Source organism: Podarcis bocagei (genome assembly GCF_964188305.1).
Source record: "Podarcis bocagei genome assembly, chromosome: 9".
Lineage (NCBI taxonomy): Eukaryota > Metazoa > Chordata > Lepidosauria > Squamata > Lacertidae > Podarcis > Podarcis bocagei.
In genome coordinates this window covers 75,525,109-75,537,303 of record NC_138134.1, presented here as the reverse complement: position 1 = coordinate 75,537,303, position 12,195 = coordinate 75,525,109, and the positions used below count along the sequence as shown (strand labels likewise).

General features: G+C 48.7%; 1 protein-coding gene across 7 annotated transcripts in view; it reads left to right on the top strand.

Annotated features, from left to right (window-relative positions):
* The window catches only part of SLC4A11 (solute carrier family 4 member 11), a 253,541-nt gene that overhangs the window by 130,372 nt on the left and 110,974 nt on the right, over positions 1 to 12,195 (top strand). For all 7 annotated transcript variants that reach the window (XM_081207015.1, XM_081207014.1, XM_081207019.1 and 4 more), the window contains exon 3: positions 8,300 to 8,452. In XM_081207015.1, the coding sequence (XP_081063141.1) occupies positions 8,300 to 8,452 (153 nt within the window). The remainder of the gene's footprint in view (positions 1 to 8,299; positions 8,453 to 12,195) is intronic.

Sequence of the window (12,195 nt, the reverse complement as noted above, 5' to 3'; positions counted from 1 at the left end):
ACACAGTCTCCCCCCCCCCGCATATATTCAGTAAACATTTTCCCATCTTCTCTAAACGTATGTTCTTCTTGTTCTCTTATGTTAAGTCCGCAAGCTGCGCGTATTCCATCAGCTTAAGTTGCCATTCTTCTTTAGTTGGGACCTCGCTCGTTCGCCATTTTGGGGCTAACGAAACACGGGCCGTAGTGGTGGCATACATAAATAACCTTTTTTTTACACCTGGGAATTTCCATCTGAATTATCCCCAAAAGAAAGTACTCTGGGTTGTTTTTTTGGAAATGACCGCTCCCCGCTTAAAACGGGGGGCGCCCTTTGCGTGGGCGCGTGCAGCCCCTAGACCTGGAGCGGCCCCAACAGCATAGGCTTGGCTTTGCCTTCCCTCAGGTGTGATACCTGGAGGTCTCCGCCTACCTCAGTCAGTTGTCCAATCCCACCTGGGGGAAGCGTTGCCAAGGAGACCAGGCCAGGTAGGGGAGGGATTACCTGCCCACACAATAGAGGGAGGATCTTACCTAGGAATCCTCACTTGGCTCCAGAGCTTCTCCCACCCTACCCACCCTCAGTTAATGTCTTATTTGCAGGTTAACTTTTCTTCACAGGTTTTGCAGGTTAACTTTTCTTCACAGGTATGCGGGCGCTGCTACGTTAAGGTCGCTGTTAAAGGGCCGGAAAGGAATTTCCTTGCATTGGCAGGTTTCGCCTTTCCCGTAGCAAAACGTCACAACTTTGGCGGTATCAGGCCTTGGGCGGAATCCTTTTGTCCATCTTCCTCTTGCGGCGGCGATACCAGGGTTCCCCGTTAAAGGGGTTTTCTGAAGGGAGGCTTTGGCCGTACACCGAAAGGTTGTCATTGCTCTCCCCTGCGGCGGCGGCGTTACGGGGGCGGCCATCTCTGCTTGAACATATGTTCTCCAGAGCTGGTCCATCCCCCCCACACACACTGGATAACCCTGATGCTCCCTAGGTCCCCAGCTGGGGACCAGGGAGGGAGAACGCCCAATGCCTGAGCCAAGGTCTACCCACATTTGAAATTTAATAAAGTTGTGGCCAATTTAATCCCATAGCACGTTGTCTTGAGTCGTTATTCCACATGACGGGGGGACCGTGCAGGATCTGGGGACTCCGCCTGCCCACGCAAACTACTTTTAAACACTTTTTTCAATTCATTATGGATCATTTCCCAATACTCTTTTACCCTTTAATAGGTCCACCGCATCTGAGAGAACGTTCCCTCCATCTCTTTGCATCTCCAACACTTACCTAATTCAGTCTTTTACACCTTAGCAAGCCTGCTACTCCGACTCTTCTGTCTCCCCCCCCCCATTTTATTGCACACATGTGATTTGTTTGTATATTGGTGCAGAAGGAGGGTGCTTCAACCCTTTCTCTCTTACCCCAATAGCGCTCTGGATCCGTGCTTATCTAAAACCCGCAGGGTTGGTGCAGCAGCGGGGTAGAGTTCAGTGGGAAAGCAGTTGCCGCGAGTTGGGTTAGACATGTCTCTTCCTGCTCCCCCTTGCTGCTTCTTCTTCTACATCAGTGTGGTGTAGTGGTTAAGAGCAGTGGACTCGTAATCTGGAGAACCGGGTTTGCTTCCCTGCTCCTCCACATGCAGCTGCTGGGTGACCTTGGGCTAGTCACACTTCTCTGAAGTCTCTCAGCCCCACTCACCTCACAGAGTGTTTGTTGTGGGGGAGGAAGGGAAAGGAGAATGTTAGCCGCTTTGAGACTCCTTAGGGTAGTGATAAAGCGGGATATCAAATCCAAACTCCTCCTCCTCCTCCTCCTCCTCCTCCTCCTCTTCTTCTTCTTCTTCTTCTTCTTCCTCCTTCGGCAATCACTTTGTCGAGTAAGATTGTCTTCCATAAACACGGTTTTAACAGCGGGTTCATAAGCAACTGTGGAGGCCAATTCTGGGTCCACACGTCCTTCCACAGTGGGGACATCCGTTCCCGGGCGGGAGTTGATCATGGCGAGGGTTTGCACCATTTCCCGATCGCCGTGGGACTTTGGGGGGTTGGGATGGGTTTTTGGAAGACGCCTGTGCATGAATTTGTTTTGTGTGTGCAGATCAGTGCACACTGACCAATGCACAGTCTTCGCAGTAAGGCTCTACAGTGGTACCTTGGGTTACATACGCTTCAGGTTACGGACTCCGCTAACCCAGAAATAGTACCTCGGGTTAAGAACTTTGCTTCAGGATGAGAACAGAAATCGTGCGATTGTGGCACGGCAGCAGCAGGAGGCCCCACTAGCTAAAGTGGTGCTTCAGGTTAAGAACAGTTTCAGAACGAATTAAGTTCTTAACCAGAGGTACAACTGTATTCCGGTGGCATGAGTATCACGACTAGTAGATTCTTATCTGCTGCAGCCTTCACAGCCGTTGTAACATACCGCTTGTTATCATCCGCCTGTTCTGCCATTGAGAACTTCTCGGATCATTCTTTGTCCACCTCCTTCCCTTTGACCTTTCCGCCTTGGGTGACCCTGCTGGGAGTACGAGATTCCCGACGGCTTTGCTCACAAGGGTCATAGGAACGTCAAGCCCACTCCCCACGACAAGGTGATGATCCCTTGCAATGCACACCCATCTCCCAAGGTGTTTTGCAGAATTCTAAAACGAAAGAACCTCCCCAAATTCCAAGAGATTTCGATGCATTCTTCTGCGTCTTGTAGATTCTTGCAGAAAGGTAGGAAATATCATTCACTGGCCTTTGGGTGGTTGCCAGTGTTGATAAGCGCAGAATTCTTATTTGCAGCCGAAGCAAGGACAATCTGATTGATGCTAAAACCTAATAGAAATGGATACAGCAGAGATCCGAGACACTGAAGTCGAAGGTGGTTCTTACAAAAAAGGGAGAAAGTAGCACTATGTGCCACTTAGCAGTTTTAACAGATGGTGGTCGTTGCACGAAAGGAAATTTGCACAGAATGTTGTGCAATTATTATAATTTTTTTGTTTTACGAACAGCTCAGAAGCAATTTTGGTTATCAAGTGGCAGTGTTTAATAATAGGTGAAATCTGGCTCAGACGTCCGCCTGCAATTGACTTTCTGATATCTCTTGCCAATAATTCCACAAATCTTGTTGAATGCACTCGCAGCGCCGATGCAGATCTGCTCTTGCCTTCTAAGCTCAAAGCAAAATTTATTTATGATTTTGTTTGTTTTTCTTTGTCAGCTGCTTTGAGACACATGTGAAAAGCAGGGTGTGATTTTTTTAAAAAATAAATAAAAGCGTGAGTGTCTGCAAAAACCATTTATGACACATACCCTGCGCTGCTTGTCGGTTAATTGAAAAATAACCCCTCTGTCTTAAGTTCAACTGTTATTAGATTGGAATTCCATACGAGATACAGAGTCAAATAAGTGATTGACTGGTTTCTGCCTGTTCCCCCAATCTCTTTAAAACATGTGGGCAACCTCATGTCTTTTGCCTAATGCTTTGCAAGCCCCCCCCCAAAAAAACCCCTTAATTTCAAAAGCTCTCTGCAAACAATTCAGTTCAGATCTCTGGCAAGAATGATGTGATACCTGCCTGCTACACACAGAGAGAAAGGCAATGGGGTGGGCTGGAAGAGAAAAGAGGTGGCCCCATCCATTTCCTTCTCTGGTACCCCACCCACAATCCACATGCAGCCCCCTAATGGATTTATTATGGTAGGGGTCGGCAACCTTTTTCAGCTGTAGGCCGGACCACCATCCCTCAGACCATGTGGTGGGCCAGACTATATCTTGGAGGGGAAAAAATGAACGGATTCCTATGCCCCCCAAATAACCCAGAGATGCATTTTAAATAAAAGTACACATTCTACTCATGTAAAAACACGCTGATTCCCGGACCATCCGCGGGCCGGATTTAGAAGGCGATTGGGCCGCATCCGGCCCCCGGGCCTTAGTTTGCCTACCCCTGACTTATGGAATCAACAGGCAGCCCTGTTTAGGGAAGCTTTTAATATTTAATAGGTTATTGTATTTTAATATTCTGTTGGGAGCCGCCCAGAGTGGCTGGGGAAACCCAGCCAGGTGGGCGGGGTATAAATAATAAATTATTTATTATTATTATTATTATTATTATTATTATTATTATTATTATTATTGAATGGTTGAGACCCTGAGGGTCATCTAGTCCAACCCCCTGCAAGACAGGAAAATGCTGCTGCCCCACACGGGGACCGAACCTGTGGGGCTCAGGACCCCGGTTAGGTCACCCCTTTGCCTGTGGAGCCGGCAGTCTATCATGTTTTTTGAAAGCCTCCCTTGTGGGGCGTTCCCTCCTCTCCCCTCTCCTTGGGAGTCCTCTGGGCAGCCATTGCTACTGCCCCTGCTCTCGAAGCTGCCCCCTTTGCCCCAAAGAGAGATGCCTCTTCACACTGCCCCACAGGGGCCTGGGAAGCACCCCCTGGCCAGCACCAGAGACGCCATTCACCTGGAGAGCTTGTGGCCAGGGCTGCTGCAACAAACAGCTGTGCAAGGCTTGGGGGAGGCAGAGATGCAAGAGGTTCATTAGAGGAGGCAGGGATGGAAAGGGGGACAGAGGCCAGTGCTGCCCGTGGCACGACTGACCATCATTCAAGGCACCCCAGGGTGCCAGGACACACTGGTTGAAAACACTGAACTGGGCTGTCCAGGAATACAGCTCTTAATAGCAAAAAGGTTGCCTTCCCTAGTGATTTCATGCTCTTTATTCAGCTCATAGTGGTGAGGAGGAATGAATGAAAGTCCCCTCAAAGTAGCTGCTTTATATACATTATTTACACAATGGGCTGCACATGATTGGCTAATTCTGGAATTCTACTGTAAGCCAATCAGGTTGTGGATTCACTTATATCTGGAGCATGATTGGGTGGTTCCTGCCAACCAATCATACCGCTGCATTGTTCTAGGACCAATCAGACTGTTGCATTCTGAATCCTATTGTTCTAGGACCAATCAGACTGCTGCAGTTTGGATCCTATTGCTCTAGGACCAATCAGACTGCTGCAGTTTGGATCCTATTCAACTCAGTACATAACAGTTACCTTTTGACGCTGGGCATCGCCTCTCCTGCTATGTCCCATGGAGGACCTTACGGTCTTCAAACAAAAACGTCTTGGAGGTCCCAGGCCACAGGGAGGTTAGGCTGGCCTCAACCAGAGCCAGGGCCTTTTCGGCTGTGGCCCCGATCTGGTGGAACGCTCTGTCCCAAGAGACTAGGGCCTTGCAGGACTTGATATCTTTCTGCAGGGCCTGCAAGACAGAGCTGTTCCACCAGGCCTTTGGCCAAGGCACAGTCTGACCCCCTCCTTCGGTAATCCTCGCAGAACTCTAGCCCAATGGTTGCCATTAATTTGATTCTGAATTGATTTTAGAATGAATTGATTTTAGAATACATGTCAATTAATTGATTGTGATTTTATGTAAACTGTGTTACTTTTATTGTTGTTAGCCGCTCTGAGCCCGGCTTCGGCTGGGGAGGGCGGGATATAAATAAAAATGTATTATTATTATTATTTCATGCTACGGCAGTATAGAAATATTTCTCTAAATAAATCACATTTTTTTGTTATTGCCTTTTGCACCCCATCTTTTCTCAGCTACACGGTGGTAGTTCTTGTGCTCCGCCCACGTTTTGCCCTGTCATAACCAAAGAACAAACAGATCTCCACATTGTTTAAAAACTAGGTGACGCTTGAAACATTAGCTCGCTTTCCCCAGGAGCGATTGTTTATGAAAAAGCCCGCGAACCTCCTATTATTAAACCAATTGCATGTTGCAAGACTACTTGGGCTGCTTAATCCTTTAGAGCCAGTTCACTGCGGCATGTCTACATCAAGCCAATAATTTGTGCTTGCAAGAGGTTAAAAAAAGCGAGCGAAGCACTTCTAATTGATTTAATCCGGCTGGCAATCTAGGTGTGATGCTTCACCCCCCCCCCCAGTATTGTTTCTGCAATCAAAACCCTGTGTGTCCGTATCTCAAAAATTCCTGGTAGTTCTCATTCCAGGTGGTTTGGGACGCTGTGGCACAGCGCATGCTCTTACGAAGAGCTGCCTGTTTTGCATTAGACCAATACCCATCCCCTCCAATCACCAGTGAGATGAACATATACGAGTGAAGTTTGTTTCCTCACCTGCCTTTCAAAGCCATCTCAGCTGGAGGCTGTCTCTGTCTCCTCTTTGCAGCAGCAAACTCTGTATGCTGAACATGCGTTGCATGATGTAATAGGAGCGAGTGGGAAATGTTGAAACGAAACCTTTCTGGCGACCGGCACGGAGCAGCCTAGTTGTCCAAGGACGTTTTCAGAATCCAGCCTGAAAATGGCAGCCTTAAAAGGATGCTTGCTGTCTTTGTGTGGCATGGATCGGTTCCCGTCGGAACGCACAGAAACCAGATTTTCTCGAGGGCTCCTGCTTAAATGTTGTAGCTGTACTTCGGGGAGGAAGCCAGGTCTGAGTCTGAGCAGTGGGAGGCTGCAAGGGAACCGTAAACTGCTGCCCCGGGTTCCAAGATGGAAGAAAAGTGATGTGCATATGGAAATACAGTGGTACCTTGGTTCTCAAAAGGCTTAGTTAACAGACAATTTGGCTCCCGAACGCCAAAAACCCGGAAGTAAGTTGAAATATACTCGGAGTCAAGAGTGGATTTCATGCTCTTTATTCTGCTTATAGTGGTGAGGAGGAATGGAAGTTCCCCCAGAATGTTGCTTTATATACATTATTTACACAATGGGCCCCACGTGATTGGCTAATTCCGGGATTCACCTGTAGGCCAATCAGGTTCCGGATTCACTTCCACCTGGAGCTGGATTGGGTGGCTCCTGTGGACCAATCAGACTGCTGCATTCTGGGTTCTATTATTCTAGGACCAATCAGACTGCTGCATTCTGGATCCTATTGTTCTAGGACCAATCAGACTGCTGCATTCTGGATCCTATTGTTCTAGGACCAATCAGACTGCTGCATTCTGGATCCTATTGTTCTAGGACCAATCAGACTGCTGCATTCTGAATCCAATTGTTCTAGGACCAATCAGACTGCTGCATTCTGAATCCAATTGTTCTAGGACCAATCAGACTGCTGCATTCTGAATCCAATTGTTCTAGGACCAATCAGACTGCTGCATTTTGAATCCTATTTAACTCAGTACATAACATAAGTGTTCCGCTTTGCAGACGTTTTTCGGAAGCCGAACGTCCGATCTGGTTTCCGCTTGAGTGCAGGAAGCTCCTGCAGCCAATCGGAAGCCACGCCTTGGTTTTCGAACAGTTTCGGGAGTCGAACAGACTTCCGGAACGGATTAAGTTCAAGAACCAAGGTTCCACTGTAAATAAATGAATTGTGTGCAGGAAGCCTCCAGGTTCATCTCAGAAGGATGAAGGTAGCAGGTGATGTGGAAGACGCCAGAAGACTCGGAGAGGCACTGGCAGAGTGCTCTCAAGGTTGGGCTGGACACTCAAATAGCCTGACCTAGAATGATAGAGTTGGCAGGGACCCTGAGAATCATCAAGTCTTGCCATGCAGGAATAGGCAGCTGTCTCTTACAGGGATCGAACCTGCAACCTTGGCACTGTCAGCAGCATGCTTTAACCAACTGAGCTTGCTATAACTGTCCTGTATTCCGTTGATCCCTTTTGCAAGGACAAGGGCTATAGTAAAATGGTAGGGCATCTGTTCTGCATGTAGAAGGTTCCTGGTTCAGTCCTTCCCATTTCCAGGTATGGCTGGGGAAAAGACCTGAAACTGCAGAGAGCTGCTGCCAGCCAGTGTGGGCAGTTCTGAGTTAGAAGGACCCGTGGCCTGATTCAGTGGAAGGCACCTTCCAATGCTCCAACTCCCTTTATAGTGTTCATTTTATTGCATCTTTCTCTTGGACTTTCCCCAAAATCCTGGAACAAGATTTCATTAAAATGTGGAGGCTCTCTGCTTTCTCTTTTCTTTAAGTTTTGAACCCTCTTGACTTCAAGGAGCAATTACAAAAGGCAAGCTTTGGTCAGCCTTTAAGTTGCACGAAGCCAATTTATTGCAAAATATAGGCAGCTGCGAATGAGCCAGGACAGAATTCTCATTCGAGCCCCGAATGCACCTCTCCTCCCAGCTCTGGTACCTTTTTCTTATTTCTCCCTCCTGAGTCTGAAATTCCTTTGACCTGCTCAGAGAATACGCTTGGAACGTGCCTGGTGGGAACAACATGGTTCCGCCGAGAGCAAAAATGGCTGCTTTGTTCTGCCTTTGCAAAAAACACCTTGATAAGACTTTGCTTTGATTCCCTGAGATGTGTGGCGGAGAGTGAGCAATAAAACAGTCTCTCTCTTGTTGCAGGCTACCTTAAGTGTGATACGGACGATGGCTGTGAGACCAAAGAAGAAGTCGGGGGTGAAGAACTTTTTGACACCGTCAATTCCTCGATCGTCTCCGGGGACAGCATCAGGTTCTTTGTGAATGTCAACTTGGATGTACAGCAGAACGTTACAGGTAAGGATGCTGCCTCCTTCATACCTGAGACCATCTTGGTGTGTCTCTCTCTCATAAATTCCCGTCTGGTTGTAAAATTCTTTTCCATGGCCTGGTTTGCACATCACTTTTTAGATCGCAGCTAAGTTTAACGATGGGACGCGGGTGGCGCTGTGGGTTAAACCACAGAGACGAGGACTTGCCGATCAGAAGGTTGGCAGTTTGAATCCCTGCAACGGGGTGAGCTCCCGTTGCTCGGTCCCTGCTTCTGCCAACCTAGCAGTTCGAAAGCACGTCAGAGTGCAAGTAGATAAATAGGTACCACTCCGGTGGGAAGCTAAACGGCGTTTCCGTGCGCTGCTCTGGTTCGCCAGAAGCGGCTTAGTCATGCTGGCCACATGACCCGGAAGCTGTACGCCGGCTCCCTCGGCCAATAAAGCGAGATGAGCACCGCAGCCCCAGAGTCGGTCACGACTGGACCTAATGGTCAGGGGTCCCTTTACCTTTTAAGCTTAACGATGGCTTAAAGGTGGATACCATTGTGTTGGTGATGGGGAGAAAATCATCCCTCCTTTGCTCCTTCTCTGGTCCTGCTGCCGCCACGCTACTGGCAACTAAACCATGGCTTGATTGAACCTCATGGTTTGTCTCTCTCCCAACAAGTCTTTGTTTGGATGTTAACACTAAACCAAAACACGTCTCAACTCCAAGTAGCGGCTGTGATCTTCTCCCTGTGCAACACCAGGCTGTGTGTTCACCTTTAAACCATAGTTAAGCATAACCATGGTTTACAGTGTTGTGCGAACGAGAACGGGCCATTTCTCATTTTGCACAAGGCGGTCGTTTTGGCACCTGTTAGAGGACTCAGTCGTGTGACGGCGCATGAGTGTTCAAAATGGGAAGACTCTTTGGGGTGTGTTTATTGAACTCAAACAGGAATTGGCCTCACTTCTGTAGGTGTGACCGTGCGACTAATACAAGTTGAGCCCAGACTGGGTGGACTGGCCTAAGCAGAGGGAGAGATGGGTAAAGAGGCTGCCCTTAAAAAAATATCCTTTTCCTGGCACACTTGGAAAATACTTCCATCTTCCCAGAGAGAGATTTGTAAAATGCTGGGAAACACTGAATTAGCCCCTAAAGTGTTAAGACTTAACAGAACACTCTCCCCCCACAAAAAACACACACCTAAGGCTACGGAAGTCAATTTTGAAGACACAGGCTGCTTTCTATTTGCAGAAGAATTGGAAGGTTTTTTTTATTTGAAACTCTGTTTGCATGTGCGTTTGTGTCATGTTTCTATATGTAACAAGGTGTATAATGGTACAGTTGATCGCATCAGGAGGAGAACAAAGCACGGGCACAACAGAGGCACAAAGAGTCGTCTGCATCATTTTTACAATACATAATTTCCCCCATAACGTCCCGCTTGTCTTCGCTTCCATCTGCGATGTTTGCCGACTGTGTTAGCACAACAGCAGGTGCCTGAGCTTCTGGGAAATCTCGTTCCGTGCCAGGGGTTGTCAAACATTTTGGGCCTATGGATACATTTCCAGACGGGGGAAACTTGTGAGAATTGCACACACACACACACACACACACACTCTACAACCAAGCACATACCACAAATCTCTTCAGTTGCCTGCAACAGAATTCTGCCTCCATGCCTAATTTCAGCAAGAGGAAAGGCGGGGGAAGGGGACACTGTGGGCACCAGGGAAGGCCTCTGCAGATGTGCCCTTGGGCATCACATTGGTAACCCCCTGTAAAGCCCATCTGAACCCCTGCTGCCAGTCAGCTCGATGGCCCAATGGCCTGGTCCAGTATAAAGCACTTCCTTTGTTCTTAAAATTGAAAGAAAAGGCTGTAGCTGTCAGGAGCAGGTCAGCAGGAAATCACACGGCATCAGCGAAGTTAACTGTTTGCTCACAGAAACAAGGTTGACGCAGGAGGTCAGGCCTAGCGAGCTCAGCAACTCGCATTGGTCGATCTTGCCCCTGTTGTGGAGACTGAAGATCCCACAGTTCCCTAAGTCTCCTCCCTTCCTGGGTCCTTCCCAAGCAATCTGAGACTATGCCACCATGCCAGAATTTGCTCCTCCCGCTTCATACCTCTTCTGGTTCTGGGAGACCACTGGGGAGGGGAGCTGGTTGCAGCAGGAGGGAGATACTCCCTGGGTTCTTCAGCCTCATCTCTGCCTCTTGGCCCCTCCCCTACTCTCCAACCTTTGCTTTTGCCTCTGATTCCGGACTGCTCTCTGCCACAGACTCTCCCAGCTCACGAAACCCTGCTGCCTCTTCCTCCCAGTCTGCTCCCTCTTCTCCCTCCGACCAACCACTAATCCCCTGACTCTGAGTTTTCTTCCCCTGGCAATTCCCAGCGGTTGCCTCCCTCCCACTCCTCTGCATCCAGCCAGTCCATGACAGTAGCTCAGCTGGAAAACTGCTGCCAGACAATGTAGACCACACTGAGTTAAATGGACCGGTGCTCTGATTTGGCACAAAGCAATTTCTTATGTTTCTGTGGCCCTGTGTAGCGCATCTCTCTCTCTCTCTGGCTAGGCTGCCCTTCTCCGCCTAGGGAGAAACCACCTCTTTGACTCATCTGCATTAGCTCCTGCGATGTTTCTCTCCCATGAACTGCGATGTATATCTTTCCATCTTTCTCCTTGCACCATGAGGCGTTTTCTTCTCTCTGCACCTTGAGATACGCCGGCGCTGACAATGCAATAAGCCCGGCGGCCCCCGGAGGGTTGGGTGGGGAGGTGGACGCAGGGCGAGGCGAGGCGAAATGAGGGGCAGCTAAATTTAGCACCTTCCCGTGGGGGTGTGCATGGAGGAATGCCAGAATGCCGGCCTGCTCATTGTGCCCCCGCTGCGTCCCTGTCTTGCTATTCTGTTTACGCAATCGATTGTGCCATTATTTGCCTCTCTGCTATTCGAAAAATCCTGCCCTTGTGAATTAGCATTGTTTGACTGCAGAGGGAAAAAACCCTCGCCGGAATGAATAGAGGATTCCAGCCCCTTGCTCTTAGCTTTCCCCGGGGGGTCTAAGGCCGTTTCCCCTGCTGCTTTCGCAAGCTGCAAGTTACGTGACTCCCATCACCTGCTGAACCCAAACATGCGCCGTATAACGCTTGGTCCACAGCTGTGAGGCGTCTGTCTTGCAGTGCAGAGAGAAGTCCGGCTCGTAGCTGCCAACTTTTCCCTTTTCTGGCGAGGAATCCTATTCAGAATAAGGGAATTTCCCTTTAAAAAAGGGGAAAGTTGACAACTAAGGTCCGGCTGCCGGATCAGGCCAAAGGCTCATCCAATCCAGCGGCCAGCCAGATGCGGCGATGGGAAACCTCTGAGCAGGACCCGAGTTTTCCCTGGAACTGCCTGCCTGTTAACAAGGGGCAGGCATCTTTGCTATGCTCTTTTGCGACTTCGTCTAAAAACGTCAGTCCATGCCGGTAAGGCTACCCAGACACATTGTTTAGTTATATATACACTAGTGGTTTTTTTAAAAAAATTCTGCTGATTTCTATCTGTGCATCATGGATGATCGCTTTATATACCCTGCCTAGAGATGTACAGTGGAACCTTGCTTCTCAAACTTAATCCGTTCGACTCCCAAAACCATTCGAAAACCAAGGCACAGCTTCTGATTGGCTGCAGGAGCTTCCGGCAGTTAAACAGAAGCCGCGTCGGACATTCAGCTTCCGAAAAACATTCAAAAACCGGAACACTTACTTCCGGGTTTTCGGCGTTTGGGAACCGATTTAT